Source organism: Capra hircus, chromosome 21 (assembly GCF_001704415.2).
Source record: "Capra hircus breed San Clemente chromosome 21, ASM170441v1, whole genome shotgun sequence".
NCBI classification, from domain to species: Eukaryota; Metazoa; Chordata; class Mammalia; order Artiodactyla; family Bovidae; genus Capra; species Capra hircus.
In genome coordinates this window covers 20,896,256-20,911,890 of record NC_030828.1, presented here as the reverse complement: position 1 = coordinate 20,911,890, position 15,635 = coordinate 20,896,256, and the positions used below count along the sequence as shown (strand labels likewise).

Here is a 15,635-nt window from a genome sequence, read left to right as displayed (position 1 = left end):
CCCGCCCCGGAGCGTCAGGCCCCGCCCCGGGCCCCGCCTCCAGCCCGCCAGGGACCGCCCGGAGCCGGGAGCCAACCGGCCGAACCGGGCTGGGAACGCCTCGGAGCCTTAAGGAGGGGGCGGGCCCAGGAGGCGGTGGCCCCAGGAGCGGTTGCCGCGGGCACCGGGTGGTGACGCGGCCCGAGGGCGGAAGTGAGAAAGTTGCCAGCGTCCCGAGACAAGTTGGCGGAGCTGTGTGAGAGCGGCAGCGATGGGAGGTTCGGGCAGTCGCCTGTCCAAGGAGCTGCTGGCCGAGTACCAGGTGCGCGAGACGCGGTCCCCAGGGAGTTTGCGCGCGGCCTGCGCTCGGGAGAGGATGGTCCCCGTGCCGCGGCCGGGCGGGTGGGCGCGGCCTCTGGCCCCGGGCGGCCTGCTGACCCTCCTCTCTCGTTTTGCCTTCCAGGACTTGACGTTCCTGACCAAACAGGAGATCCTTCTGTAAGTGCTGTTTCGAACCTCACCTCCGGGATGCTCTCGGAACGGCTTCGGGAACGGGGGAGGCTCCGTTTTACTGATGGGCAAACTGAGGTCCCGCCAGCGGCAGGGGCAGGGGCCTGCAGCTGAGCCGGAACTGGAGGCCAGGGCTCCGGGCCCTCGGCTGTGCCCTCTTCCCGGCACACCCTCTCGTCTCGCGCCGGCGGCCCCAGCGGTGCACCGCAGAGCAGCCTCCAGCCGGAGTTGGGTGCTCTTTGACCCCGCTCCCCTGGCTTCTGCAAAACGGAACTTCCTGCCCCAGTCCGGCCGAGACTGCTGTAGTTCTGGGCTGCCTCGTCTGCTGGCAAAGCCAGAGAAACCTTGGGGAGCCCTCTGGCTCCTCCTTATCTGAATACTACCGCAACCGTTAACGCTTACTGAGCACTTTCCATGCTCTGCTGAAGGGTTGTCTACGTTTCCTTTGTAACCCGCACAGTGAAACTTGCCTAAGACAATATTCTTGAGTAAGAGGATTTGAACTGGGGCTGGAACCCCTTTCCTAGCCAGCTTTATGTGGCCGCACACCCGAGCAAGAAGGTTGCTAGGCTTCTCTTGGCAAAAAATAATGCCAGTGGGAATGAGGTAGGGCCTAAGGGGGAGAAAGTTCAGGGTAGCTGCTTTGAGGAGCAGCGATTCCTGAAATGAAATGAGATTTCAATTTAGCTCTTTTTCACTTGCTCTTTAAGACCAATTTCTGGCCCCTTCCCGAACCTCTCCAAACCTGGAGGAGTCTGGAATCAGGGCCAAGCACAGTGCCTGGGGCATGGGGTCCCACAGTAAACCCGCAAGGATGGACTCCCAGGCTCCCTGTACTGTCTTGTGACACATCTTCTCTTGCCTTAGAAGTCCTGAGGGCTTAGCTCCTAGCTGGTTCATGATGGGTATTCAAGGCCAGGAGGGGAGATGTGACACACGTAGGAAAGCACACTAACAGGTTCTCTCCCTTCTGCCAGAGCCCACAGACGGTTCTGTGAGCTGCTTCCCCAGGAGCACCGGAGTGTGGAGGAGTCACTGCAGGCTCGAGTGTCCTTGGAGCAGATTCTCAGCCTTCCAGAGCTCAAGGTGCCAGCCCACCCAGCCTCCCTCTGCTACTCCTTCTGAGGTCACATGGTCACTGCTCCCCATTCTCGTCTTCTGTTTCACCCTAAGTTCCTGGGTGCTTTATCAACGTCATCCAGGGGAGTTATATAGTAATAGAAGGATGTTTTGCACACTGGGATCCTCAGACATACTCTTGGAGGTTCAAAGTTGTATCCTTTAAGAGGAGTTGAATTACTGGATGGCATCACTGACTCGATGGATGTGAATCTGAGTGAACTCCGGGAGTTGGTGACGGACAGGGAGGCCTGGCGTGCTGTGATTCATGGGGTCACAAAGAGTCGGACACGACTGAGCGACTGAACTGAACTGAACTGATTGAAGTTTGAGAACTCTATTCCAGAGGCTGATTGCCTCTCCATAGGGCTGCTGTGAAAATTTCTATGCAAAGGGCCTGGCCTATAACACAGTAATTGCTCGGTTCAATATTTGTGTTTTAAAATAACCAGCTCATCTTGTTCTGTTTGCTTAGAATGCCTTCCTCTTCCTTACTTCTCTGCTCCCAGGCATGCCTTTAGGTTAAGCTCTGATGCCCAGAAAGCCATTCCTGTCTCTTCCCCAGTGGGGTCATGGGTCCTCCTGACTTCTATGCTGGCCCCAGAGTGGTGATGGTTCTCCGAGAGGCTGAACCACTCCCTCCAGTTTCCTGGTGGCGTTTGAATATGTGATTTGGGCTGCTTCGTGTGTGGTGTTCACAGAAGGCTTTCTTGCTTAGGCCAACCCCTTCAAGGAGCGAATCTGCAAGGTCTTCTCCACTTCCCCAAGCAGAGACAGCCTGAGCTTCGAGGACTTCTTGGACCTCCTCAGTGTGTTCAGTGACACAGCCACTCCAGACATCAAGTCCCACTATGCCTTCCGCATCTTCGGTAAGGAGTGGGGGGCTGGGTGGAACACCAGCCCCTCTGACGTGGTCTTTGTGGAGATGCCTGAGAGCTCAGGGAGTCACGAGCTGGGTGCTCATCCTGACCACCTCCTTGTGGGCTTCCTGTGTCTGCTTTCTAGACTTTGATGATGATGGAACCTTGAACAGAGAAGACCTGAGCCAGCTCGTGAACTGCCTCACGGGAGAGAGCGAAGACACACGGCTCAGTGCTTCAGAGATGAAGCAGCTCATCGACAACGTGAGCAGGAGGGGCGGGTGGGCTTGGCCGGGGAGCAGGCGGGAAGGCTTGGGGTTTGGCCTTGAAGCTTCCGCTTTCCAGATCCTAGAAGAGTCCGACATTGATAGGGATGGGACCATCAACCTCTCCGAGTTTCAGCATGTCATCTCCCGCTCACCAGATTTTGCCAGGTACGACTGTGATCCTCACCTGCTGCACCAGGTCTGGGACATTATTTCTGGAGGTGGTCCCTGGGGTAGGAAAAGGCCTCCTGCTTCCTCTGAATATTAGAGTAGCTATTCTTCTAGAGGGGACTCACAGCCCATTCCAAGGGGTCTTGGGGGAGGGGTAAACTTAGGGTTCAGTCCCTACCCTCCTCTTTCAGCAGAAAGCCCCAACACGCTCTTCTCTTGTCCAGTTCCTTTAAGATTGTCCTGTGACGGGAGCCACAGCATGTGTAGCAGCACCCTGTTGAAGAATGTCCACTGCTGAGCTGTGGTCACGGTCACCCCCCGTGTTGTCAGCGCCGGCCAAGCTGGCCCAGCCTGGAGCTGGCACTGCGCAGTCTTGCCCGGGGCTGTGGAGGGCCCTCCATGTCAGGGCCTTTCCCCTTCTCACTGTCGTTGCTCTATTTGTGTTTCTACTAATCAGTAATAAAGGTTTAGAAGTTTTGAGCCTTTGTGCAACACTAGAATTACTGGTGTGAAGGAGTGGACTTATATATATATATATATATGAGCCCTCAGTCACCCTGGGGATAAGTAGGACTTAAAGGGGATGGCTGATGTCTCATATGGTGAAGAATCTGCCTGTAATGCAGGAGACCCAGGTTCAATCCTTGGGTCAGGAAGATCCCCTGGAGTAGGAAATGGCAACCCACTCTAGTATTCTTGCCTGGAGAATCCCACGGCCAGAGGAGCCTGGTAGATTACAGCCCATGGGATCGCAAAGATTTGGACACAACTGAGCGACTAAGCATGCACACAAAGGAGACAGCAGGAAGTCAGACTGTATCTCCCCGTCCCACCCTCCCTTGTGAGGGGGTATGAAGAGGAGCATGAGGGGTGGAACTCATATCCTGATAGTGGTGGTGGGTACATGAATTTCTACGTGTTAAAACTCATAGACCTGTGTACTAAAAGAAAAAAGTCAGTTTCACTGTGTGATCATTTGAAAAATAAAAATGCTTTTTAAGTCAAAACAAGAAAAGCCAAGACCTTTTCCCCCGCACCCCATCCCTGAACCAAACCAGGGGTACAGGGTAAAGGGACTGAAGTAAACAAATCCTCTCCCTTACCCACTTTCCAAACCTGGCGCAGGCTTCCCTGGTGGCTCAGTGGTAAAGAATCTGCCTGTCCATGCAGGAGACACGGGTTCGATCCCTGATCCTGGAAGATGCCACATGATGCGGAGCAACTAAGCCCAAGGCACCACAGCTCCTGAGCCCGTGCTCTAGAGCCCACAACTATGGAAGCCCATGACCGTGAGCCCTAGAGCTCACGCCCTACAACGAGGGAAGCCACTGCAGTGAGAAGCCGGCGTGCCACATCTAGGGTAGCCCCCACTTGCCACAACTAGAGAAAAGCCCGTACAGCAACGAAGACCCAAGACAGCCGAAAACAAGAAGAAAAAAGAACCTGGCTCCGTGGAGAGATGTGGTCAGCCAGGCTGGGCTGGCGTTAGCCCACTAGCACCCGAAAGAGGCAGCCTAGAGCCTCCCAGAACTCAGAGAACTGGACCAACCTCAAAAAGCAACAGTCCTGTCAGAGGAAGGGCCCAGGATTCAATTTCAATTCTTTAGATTTTATTTAAAAAAAAAAAAAAAAGTAAAGTGCATTTTTATTTAAAAAAAATATATATATAAAACCCACATAAACTCAGGGTCCCTGTGCTGGGCAGTTATCAGTGATGCATGGGCTTAGCTGTCCCTTAAGAGTGGAGGTTGCAGGTGTGGGGATGAACTGGGGGCTGGGTTTGAAGACCAGGGCAGGTATGGGAAAAAGGGACACAGATTTGTAGGCTGGAGGAAGGCAGGCAGCAGTCTCTTCCTAGAATTCCGGGGGATGATGTTCATCGACATAGACTCTTCTGGACTGGCACTGCCCTGTCACTCTAATGTGGCCGCAGCCTGATACAGGCCGGAAAAGTCCAGGAGGAGGTGGGCCTGAGCCCAGGGCCTCGGGAGGGCTGCGGGGCCAGTGTGGCCCTCTGGTCCCTGAGGTGACAGGATGATGGCTGCAAGGATTTGGCCAGCTGAGAAGGCTGGACCCCTTGGAGCCCAAGCTGGCCCCCGTCTCTGCAGTGAGCAGGGGCAGCTGTGACAGTAGGGGAAGGCGGAGGAGGCCAGTTGGTGCGCCATTTCCAGCTCTGTCTCACACAGCCACTTTGCATGCATCCTTCCAATCTGGAAGCTGGGAGCTGGGCACTGGGCTGGCCACGTGTGGCGTCATCTTGTCTCTCTTTTCCTGTTTCACATTTTCGACTGTTTAAACAAAGGGCTCAGTTCACTTAAGGAGCATCTGCTCACTCGGGCAGGCCCCCATCTTCAGCCAGGACCCACAGGGACATGGCCATCTGGGGTGGAGGCGGGTGGGGGGCCTTGCTACTTGGCAGAGGGCTCTGTCGCTCCTGAGGGCTGGACACCGTGGCTTCTTCCACAAGGAGGAGCAGAGGTCCAGTCAACTGGCTCTGAGCGCTTAGGGGCCCCAAAGGGAGGCCGCCTCCGGAAGTCTGCTCTCACACTACCGAGTCCCGGATCTCAGAGCCCAGGCGGACCCGGGGCCGGGGGCACTCCGGGGACACCTCTACGAAGCTGTCCTGGACACTCAGTGGCCTCTTCTCTGACTCCGTGAAGACGCGGGGCCTCAGGAAGCTGTCCAACAGGGCCTGGTAGCCTTGGTGGTCAAGCGGGGTGCCAGGAGGGCCCACGCCGTTGAGCGGCCGGGTCTCAGGCGGCAGCACCACTGGGCGGGTTTTGGGGTGCACGCTGGCACACTCCCCCTGTTTCAGGAAGACCTTCATACCGCCGCGATGCCGATGGAGGAAGAATAAGATGAGGACCATCACGGCGAACACGAAGAGCACACACATCACCAGGAACTCCGTCCAGTATGACTTGTCCATGCGCCAGCTGGCCTGGCTGCCCACCGGTGCGCTCACCCGAGATGTGTTGATGATGACGGGCACACTGCCGCTCTGGTCCGCACTGCCGGCCACCTTGTCCTCCACCACCTTCGGGCAGTAGCTGGCCTCCAGCTGCTGGATGCCTCCCTCCAGCGACCAGCACTGGAACAGCCCCAGCTCCTGCTGGCTGCCCACCAGCAGCAGGTCCCCAGTGGCCAGCACGCGGAAGGAGGCCGAGGCGTTGATGGGGGCCCCATTGTGCAGCCAGAACCGGGTTGCCAGGTTGGACAGGAGGGGGCAGGCCAAGGTGTTCACTGTGTGGGGCTGGAAATGAACCTGCTCACAGGGCTTCTCACCTGTAGGCAGAAAAAGCAGTTCCCAGTCAAGGGGGGGCTGATGTCTCCATTCGCCCCAGGCTCACTCACCCACCACCAGGCTGTGCGCCTCGTTGCTGTAACGGAAGCTTGGGGACTTTGGGAACTGTGGGTCTCACTTGCCAGGACACTGCTTCTGGGGCCAGAGGGATGAGCAAGTGAGGAAAGGCATTTACGCCCATCAGTGGCTGCAGGAGCCTGCCAGGCAGACTTGGCCCCTGCCTTTCCACCACCTTTTGGTGGGGCACCTTACCTTTTGGTACAGACGCCCGGGCCTTGGAAGGGCTGCAGACGTTCTTGGCATTGACCCCCTCGATGTCCTGGATCCACGGCCTAAGAACCAAAGAGAGTCTGGGATGGGCCAGGAAACCCCACCAGCCTGCATCTGCCCCCCTCCTCCTCCGTGCAGTACACACTGTCACACAGCCCTGCAGACGTGGGCCTGGGGAAGGGCTCAGGGACCACCAGGACCAAGGCAGGGGTGAAAGGCAGGCGGCCTCCCTTTGCAATTCCCCAGTCCACAGGCTCTATAGACAGAGCTGGCATCTCCTCTGTCTACACAGTATTTACTTCATATAAAAGTTGCTGTGATACTTCCTTAATCACAAAAGCAGAGTGAGCCCCTAGAGAACATCTGGAAGAGCAGCCAAATCTGTACGTATTAACATATATCTGTCTCTTTTAAAGCAAAACACAGGCACTGACTTAATTTTGGAAAATACAGAACTCAACCAAGCACAAACTCAACCAAACATTACACAAGTCACAATCAGAGGCTTCCCTGGTGGTCCAGTGGCTAAGAGTCCGAGCTCCCAATGCAGGGAGCCCAGGTTCCATCCCTGGTCAGGGTATTAGATCCCACATGCTGCAACTAAGACTCGGAATAACCAAATACATACATAAGTATTAAAAACAAAACAAAACTTTATGGAGCTAAAATATAATTTAAAAAAACGCAATTACCCATTCAATAATAATGGTGGCATTTTTTTTGAGTGTCCTTTCAGGTATACATATGTGTACACACACACATGTGATGTTTTAAAATATAAAACTGGAAACAGGTATACCCTTGAGTGAAATACAGACATTACAAATAGGACAGATCCAATTTTTACTTAAAATGCATGTACTTGGGACTTCCCTCATGGTGCAGTGGTTAAGACCCTGAGCTTCCAATGCAGGGGGCCTGGGCTTGATCCCTGGTCTGGAAGCTAGATCCCACATGTCACAACAAAGATCAAAGACCAACTGCAGCCAAACAATCTTTTTTTTTTTTTTTAAGTTTTAAAAAAAAAGTATTTTTGTTTATATTACACATATGTGGAAAAATCTGGGAGGATATATATTAAATCTAAGTCTCTCTAGGTTGTAAAATTTGGGTAGTTTTTATTTTGTTTGTGCTTATCTCTACTGTCTAAGTTTTCTTAGACAAAATAAGTTATTTTGAAAACAATTTTTAATTGGTTTGTTTTTGGCCACGTCACTTTCGGGATCTTAGTCTCCTGATCAGGGAATAAACCCTCATCCCCTGCAGTGGAAGAGCAGAGTTCTAACCACTGGACCACTAGGAAGTCCCTTAATGGGTCTGTTAATGGACTGTTATGGAGCCCTGATTTTCTGTTATTTAACTACATTCACGTGCCAATTCACATTCTCCAGCAAATCTTTTCACAGCTATGACATTTCATACTAACTATCAAATCCTGTCCCTGCTTTACAGACGGGTAAGGCAAACATAATTTACTGTCTGAATTACAACTCTTTTGAGAGTCAGGAAGGGAGCTGATTAATAATTATGCCCAGGGCTTCCCTGGTGGCTGGCTCAGTGGTGAAGAATCCACCTGCTGACGCAGGAGATAACGGCTTCAATCCCTGGTCCAGGAACGTCTCATCTGCTGCGAAGCAACCTGTGCACCACAACTCCTGAGCCTGTGCTCTGGAGCCTGAGAGCTGCAGCTACTGAAGCCCGTGCTCCCCAGCAAGAGAAGCCACTGCAAGAAGCCTGTGCACCAGTTAGAGCAGCCCCCACTCGCCACAACCAGGACAACGCCCGCAGAGCAACAAAGACCCAGCATAGTCAAAAATAAATAAATACAGTTATTAAACAAAAATGATGCCCAGACAGCGGGCACAAATGAGGCTGTGTGGTGATTCCACAGAGGGTCTAAAGCAGAGACACTTGGAGGCGGGTGCGCCAGGAGGGACAAGGGGAAGGGGCCCGAATAAGCTCTTACCTGGAGGCCACCTCCGGTTGGTAGAGGCTGATGGACGCACACCTCGAGCCGCTCCAAGCGCAATAGGGGTCCCGGGCCAGGAGGCAGTCCCTGCAGCTCTGGTACAGGCTGCAGTTGGCCACAGGCACCTTGACTACGCTCGAGTGTGAGGCAGCATACAGCAATCCCTGCAAGAGACACGTAGCATGGGAGGCAGGCCCCGGCTCCCACAGCTACACCCGGCTCCAGTGCCCCACAAAGCCACCTCCTGGGAGCCGCTTCTCATGCAAATGCCCCTCTCCCCACATTCCAACAGCGCATGCCAGGAGCCTGGATCTTTCCACCTGGCTGGGGCAGGAGGGCGGGGCACCCCAAGCCCACTGCCTGGACTCCCTCCTCTACTTACCCTGTCGGCGTCCAGTTGCAGGTTCCGCACGGGCTGCCCTGCCGGGAAGACCTGGAGCTTTTCGATGATGTGCACTGAGATGCCCACACTCACCGCCTTGTGCACCCAGCCATCATCTGCAATAGGGATATTGCTCAGGCCCTGTGAAGAGCCTGCTGCCCATGCCCCCTCGACCCCCAGCCCGCCTGCAGTGGGCACGCACCAGTGCCCAGGAAGAGGACATTGTAGGCACGGTTCAGGGCCGGCACACGGTGGACAGTCACGCGCTGGTAGTGGGCCTGGGGCTGCAGCAGCAGCATGCGGCCGCGGACCTGTCCGTCCATCAGGAAGTGGTCCTTGAGGAAGTTCAGCACACGGTCGGGGAGCTGTAGCGACGAGCTGATCTTCCTCTCCCGGGTACTATTGGTGATGCACTGAAGGAGAAGGCATTGGTTTGAGATGGGCGGCATTGGGGTGGCCAGCAGGATGGGTGTTCTACAGATCCCACCGGGATTGCCAAGCCCTGCCTCCCCAGTGGACAGCAGGGATTCCCCCACCCTCAGAAGCCAGGCCACAGCATGGCTCTCCAGTTCTGTGGAGCCAACATGCTTATCTGCAGGTCCAAGGATGTGGGGCCATGGGCCCTGGCTGCCAGGGTTTCCTCCTCTCTGCCCACCAACCATCTCTCCTTCCTGCCCATCCGTCCCCCACCCCATCCCCTGGGCATGACCGCACTTTCTGCTCCTGTAGCATCCTTTCAGCAGGAAGTGAGAGAGTTCCTTTCTCAAGAAGCCCAGGCTGAGCAGGTGTCCTAGCATAGGGGCCACAGGGTGTCTGCAGTTAGTCTGCTGTATTGCCAGAGGCTTCCTGGGCTTCCCTGATAGCTCAGGTGTTAAAGAATCCGCCTGCAATGCAGGAGACCCCAGTTCAAGTCTTTGGGTCGGGAAGATCTGCTGGAAGAGGGCATGGCAACCCACTCTAGTATTCTTGCCTGGAGAATCCCCATGGACAGAGGAGTCTGGCGGGCTACAGTCCATGGGGTCACACAGAGTCGGAGACGACTGAGCGATAGCACAAGGGTTCCTGATTCTCTCTGTCGAGGGGCATTCTCTGCAGCAGCTCCAGGAATTAACATCCCAGAATGACCCTCAATCACTGAGGCCCAGCAGTTGGTAACAAACACCCCAAGGGGACAACGCTGAGATGTACTCCACATAGCCTCCCAGGGCCCCAGGGCCTCAGCTCCAGGCGCCCACAGCAGCAGCAGCGTTGCGACCCCAGCTTTCTTGGCTCCGCCCCTCCCTCCACAATCCTGTCCCCTCTTTGCTGCTTCTGGGGAGTAGCTCCCCTAGGAACTGCCAGCACCCACATCCTTGTCTCAAGGTCTGCTTTGTGAGGAGCCCATGAGGCTGGAAGGAAAGAAGAGAGGATCATTTGCCCACGGCTGGCCACTCAACAAGGAGCTCACAGTGGAATGGGAGAGAGGCACGCTGCAGGCAGCGCTCTGATGGGACAGCCCTGCCCAGCCCACTGCCATCCTGACATCCACGGTCACATCGAACTTGGAAAGACAAGCAGCCCTGGGTTCTGCCCCCACGGTCAAGATGAGACGACAGGCTTAGGGAAGCAAGCCAGCCCAGCACGGGGTGTGGACCCACCCTCCCAGCACGCTGTCCTGCGGCAGGGAGCAGCACTCACCGCACCCGGCCGGGGCGAGGGTACTGGGTGGGTCACTGTGTACCACTGCTGCGTCTCGCGGTTCACCTCCTTGTAGAAGCCGTTGAAGGTGGACTGCACGTCCCTCATGGTGAAGACACAGACGGCAGAGCTCTTTGTGGTCCCCCCGTTCCTACCGAGGAAGTTGGCTGAATGAGCCCCAGGAGCCCTGGGGTTCACAGTGAGGCCAGCCACTCACCCCTCACCCGGCCCGTTCCCAGCTAGGTCCCGGGAGGCGCACCACTGGGATGTGAAGACCCCATAGAAGAGGGTGTCCAGCCAGTCCTCGGGTCGGGGCGTCAGCGTGAACATGTCCTGTAGCATGTTGAATGGGAAGCCGTCGTCAGGCCGCAGGCACAGCAGCTGCGCCTTCAGGAAGGACGTCCAGCGCTGCTGCAGGACGCGCCCGCCCCCTTCGTCACCCTGCATGAGGGGGAGAGGGGCTGGGCTCAGGGACGGCTCCTCGCTTCCCCTCCCCAGCGGTGACTGAGACGGACACCAGGAAGGGCCCGACAGACACAACACCAGGCCTGAGCTCATCTCAAATCAAGAAGACAGGGGGCTTCCCTGGTGGTCCAGTGGTTAAGACTCTATGCTTCCAGTGCAGGGAACGCTGGTTCAATCCCTGACCAGGGAACTAAGATCCCACATGTTGTATCCCATGGCGTGTGTGTGTGTGTGTGTGTGTGTGTATGTGTGTGTGTGCGCGTGCGTACAGAGAGAGAGAGAGAGAGAGAGAGAGAGAGAGAGAGAGAGAGAGAGAGAGAGAGAGAGAGAGAGAGAGAGAGAGAGAGCATGCCTCCAGCTAGATCTAAATTTCACATAAACAATAAATTTAAAAAAAAGAAAGACTTGAAGTGCCAGCCTTCAGTTCCCCCTTGCCAGAAGGCTGGGTAGGTAAATGACAGTGCTCCCCTAACTGTAAGGAGCCAGAAAAAAGGACGAAGGGAACTCTGTCTACAGACATGAAAAGATGTCACGATTTACTGCTGAGCAGAAAGAGAGGCTAAAGAGTTGCATTACAGTATCTCTTTGTTTGCACCTGGTTTTACATAATACAAATATGTAAGTCTTTACACGTGGGCAAAAGAATAAAGGTTAGCAGGGAACATTCTAAATTGTTAACAGTGGTCACCTCTTGCGGAAGGAGGAGGAGATTGTAACACCGACAGTCACCACCTAGTGGTTGCTCAGCACATTTCCAAGCACCCTACATGCTGAACAGAGGCGGGAACTGAAACAGATTTCTCAGCAAGGAAATTGCCCAAGATCACACGACCTGTAGGGTTTGAACCCAGGCAGCTGGGCTCCAGCGTCAACGCTCTTAATCACCATACCAAGCTGCCTCTTTATCTTGTGATTTTTGTGCGTACTTTGCTATGTTTTCACATTTCTTTTAAATAAAAAAAAACCAGACATTTTAACTTAAAAGAAGACTTCTCTGCTGGTTCAGTGGTTATGAATCTGCCAGCCAAAGTAGGGGACATGGATTTGATCCTTGGTCCAGGACGGTCCCACATGTCACAGGGCAACTAAGCCCGTGCACCACAATTACTGAGCTGCGAGTACAGCCTGGGCTCTGCAACAAGAGGAGCCCCCGGAATGAGAAGCCCGTGCACCTCAACTAGAGAAAAAGCTCCCGCTCATCGCAACTAGAGAAGAGCCCAGGAAGCAGTGAAGATGTAGCTCAGCCAAAAATTCAAGAGAAAAAGAGAGATGCCAGGAGCAAGCCGTTCCTTCTGGAGGACAGGAGAAGGCCACCTCTGGGGTGGCCCAGCCCCCTCACCTTGCAGATACGGGCGATGCGGGACACCATGGTGTTCTCAAAGAATTCCAACTCCTGGCCAATCTCTCTGAAGAAGAAGTAGATCTTGTCATCGTCCCCTTCCGAGCTGCCCAGGCTCTCGGGAATGTAGGCTGAGGCCATAAACGCTGGGTCTGTGGGGGGGGCCGGTGGGGAGCACCATCAGCCCAGTGATCCCAGACAGGCAAGACTCTGCTCTCTGGCCCTGCTGGGGAGATAGGGCCCCCGCCCTGGGGCCTGGGGACTCCCCACTGGGTGGGCGGCAGGAGGATTTCACCTTGCAGCCAGTTGAGGGAGGTCTCAGTCTTGATGGGGCGGGGGCTTTGGCTCCTGGAGATGGTCGGGTCATTCCCCTGGAAGCTGCTGACTGTTCCCGTGTACAGCTCGCCATCTGCCAAGAGAACATTTCCCATGAGAATGGGCCCTGGGCACAGCCTCTTCCTGCTCAGGGCCCACAGTGACCTGAGCGTGGCCTTTCTTGCTTGAGGAGGACAGAGGAGGGAATAAGAACTAAGAAGAGCCAAACAGAAAGCCGTCCGGGGTCACTGCACCACTGGACACCAGCATGGCACCGACCACCCGGGCCACCCCGCCTGCCCCGCCCCCCACTCACCAACTACCAGGGCCGTGGACTTGAAATTGGGGTCAAAAGGACAACGGCCCTTGCCATCTTCCAGGAGGATGTTCCCCCGATTGTCCTGTGCAAGCGTGAAGTTCTCCACGTCCTGCAGGGGTGCAGAGCGGGGAGGTCAGGGCCACACCGGGGAGTGAGCGAGCTTGGTGGAAGAGCAGGGAGGTGTTCAGAGCGAGGGCAGCAGTCCGAGGGCCTCCTCCTCATCCTGGCCCCTGGGGCACAGTCCCCGCAGCGCCTCGCCATGACCCCTCACTGTGGCTGGCCCACGGGGCAGTGAAGAGGCTCAGAAAGGCAACGTGAGCCAGGAAAGGGCAGCGATGTGGTTCAAACCCAGGAACGTCTGACTCGGAACCTGGCTGCTCCGACCCACACCCTGAAAACGCCACCCTCCGCAAAGCTGTGCAAAGGGCAGAAACACAAGAGCGTGCGTGTGATGAGGAGGGTGGATGAGGTGGGCTGGTGGGGACTGAGCGAGAGCTGGAGGAAGTGAGAGGGAGCTGGAGGAAGTGAGAGGGTGTGATTGTGGGGTCAGCCAGGGTCTTTGTGCCCAGGGAATCCTATGGGTTCGTCCTCTCCCCACATTCTGCAGGGAGACCCGCCCATCAGGGCTGGGGCAGGGTCCCGGGGCTCTCAGGGCCCTTGGCCTCCCAGAAGCCTCCCACCAGGGCCCTGCCCTTCACCGGGGGTCAGTGATACAGACCAGTTGCCTGGAGGCAGAAAGAGGGCTACTTCCTGGGCCGGCCAGGGGCCGGCCCGGGGTGCAGAGGGGCACTCACAATGTAGGTGCATGCGGGGCTGAAGGCCTCCGTGCCGCAGGCGATGAGGTGGCTGCTGTTGAGTGGCAGGAGGATCTTGATGTAGTTTTGACAGTCCCGCTGGAGGAAGGAGGAGGATGTAAGGCACAGACAGGCCACCAGGGGGCGCCTCTGGACCCCCCCCCCCCACCAGACCCAAGGGGCTGCGCCTCCTGGAGCAGAGATGGAGGACCGTGCGTGTGTGTGCGTGTGTGCGCGCGTGTGCGTGCATGCGTGCGTGCGTGCGTGCGTGTGTGTGTGTGTGTGTATGTGTGTGTAGGAGGGGACCTTGGGACTCAGCTAGCTCTGTGACTAGGAAACTTCAGTTCAGTCTGGGGTGAAGGCACAAAACATCTCCCTTTTGAGCTGTCTTATCCCCACCTGGTGAGGAAGTTGAGCCCAGAACAGGAGGAAACACACAGCCCTGAACCCTGGACTCCAGACTCGCAGCTTGCCTCTGAGAGGGTATCCTAACAGGCATCTCCTGAGCTTCTGACTGTTCCCCCAAAACTCCCTCCTCCGGGGTCTCCCCGCTTTCATAGACGCCAACTCCATCTTCTCAGGCCTCAAACCTCACAGCATCCGCGACTCCCCTCTTATACCACCTCCACGCTGGTTCTTCCATCAGGAAATCCTGGTGGCTCCATCTTCAAGATACGTCCAGGATCTGACCGAGACTTCTCGCTCCCTTTGTTGGTCCAACCCTGGTCCGGGCCACCATCCCCTTTCACCCCTCACTGGTCTCCCTCTATCCTTGCCTCCAGGAGCCCGCTCCCCACCACGGTGGTTAGAGCGACTTTCTGAAAACCTACACTAGACCACGCCACTGCGCTGCTCAGCCTGCCAGTGGTTCCCCAAATACCTCACTCAGAGTGACATCCACAGTCCTGTTCTTTCTCCACGTCAAACCCCTCACCCTCCTCCTAATCTTGGCTCCAATGTCACTTTCTAAAGGAAGTGTAACCTGACCACCCTTAAAGCAAGACTGACTTCTTCTTTTTCACAATGATATAATAATCAGGAGATCAAACCAGTCAATCCTAAAGGAAATCAACCCTGAATATTCATTGAAAGGACTGATGCTGAAGCTCCAATACTTTGGTCACCTGATGTGAAGAGTCAATTCACTGGAAAAGACCGATGCTAGGAAAGACTGAGGGCAAGAGGAGAAGGGGGCGACAGAGGATGAGATGGTTGGATGTTATCACTGTCTCAACAGACATGAATTTGAGGAAACTCAGGGAGACAGTGACGGACAGAGAAGCCTGGTGTGCAGCAGTTCAGAGAGTTGCAGTCAGACACAACTTTGTGATTCAACAACAGTAACAACAACGATAATAACCAGAGTCTCAAAGCACCCAGGCACAGAGTAAGTACTTAACACATTTCTGTTGAATAAAAGAAATCAAAAGCAGTCAGGACTTGAACCTGTGTGTTAAAAAAAAATTTGGTGTTGGGGGGCGGGGTCATGCCACTTGGCTTATGGGGTTTTAGTTACCAGACCAGGGATTAGGAGTCCTAACCGCTGGACCCCATGAAATTCCCTGAACTTGTGTCTTGACCCCGAGACTGGGGTCTTTTACCTTCACCTTTGCCCCCTGCTGCACTTAGGACCAGGAGGCCTCTGGGAATTGTGGGGAGTCTTCCCAAAGAACTCTGGGCTGACCGGTCCCCATTCATTGGTCTGGCCAAAACCAAGCTGGGATATGTCAGGCCTGCCACATCAAGCACCATCCTCAAAGGGACAGACTCCCACCCCCACCCAATCACTGCTCCTGCTGGAAGCTGACGTCTGTTTGGCCCTTATCATATGTATTAGCTCACTGAATCCTTGTGGCAAGTCCAGTGAGACAGCCATCCTTACCCCCATTTTACTAA

The 15,635-nt window shown here is 55.4% G+C and overlaps 2 protein-coding genes across 3 annotated transcripts in view; one reads left to right on the top strand and one right to left on the bottom strand.

The window, feature by feature from the left end:
• On the top strand, positions 63-3,385 carry CIB1 (calcium and integrin binding 1). Of its 2 annotated transcripts, XM_013972980.2 has the most exons (7): positions 63-301; positions 443-477; positions 1,467-1,575; positions 2,327-2,477; positions 2,614-2,732; positions 2,814-2,902; positions 3,130-3,385. In XM_013972980.2, the coding sequence occupies exons 1-7, from the start codon at positions 251-253 to the stop codon at positions 3,149-3,151; spliced, it is 576 nt and encodes a 191-aa protein (XP_013828434.2). In that variant the 5' UTR covers positions 63-250; the 3' UTR covers positions 3,152-3,385. The 2 variants fall into 2 exon arrangements, with proteins under 2 accessions (XP_013828434.2, XP_017921739.1); XM_018066250.1 differs by having other exon boundaries at positions 64-301; positions 2,614-2,902.
• The window catches only part of SEMA4B (semaphorin 4B), a 42,798-nt gene continuing 31,661 nt past the window's right edge, over positions 4,499-15,635 (bottom strand). The window contains exons 5-15 of the mRNA XM_018066249.1: positions 13,740-13,838; positions 12,943-13,054; positions 12,607-12,720; positions 12,312-12,463; positions 10,767-10,948; positions 10,508-10,658; positions 9,033-9,243; positions 8,831-8,946; positions 8,446-8,612; positions 6,462-6,541; positions 4,499-6,190 (exon numbers count right to left, since the gene is read on the bottom strand). Of these exons, the coding sequence (XP_017921738.1) occupies positions 5,448-6,190; positions 6,462-6,541; positions 8,446-8,612; positions 8,831-8,946; positions 9,033-9,243; positions 10,508-10,658; positions 10,767-10,948; positions 12,312-12,463; positions 12,607-12,720; positions 12,943-13,054; positions 13,740-13,838 (2,127 nt within the window). The 3' untranslated portion in view covers positions 4,499-5,447. The remainder of the gene's footprint in view (positions 6,191-6,461; positions 6,542-8,445; positions 8,613-8,830; positions 8,947-9,032; positions 9,244-10,507; positions 10,659-10,766; positions 10,949-12,311; positions 12,464-12,606; positions 12,721-12,942; positions 13,055-13,739; positions 13,839-15,635) is intronic.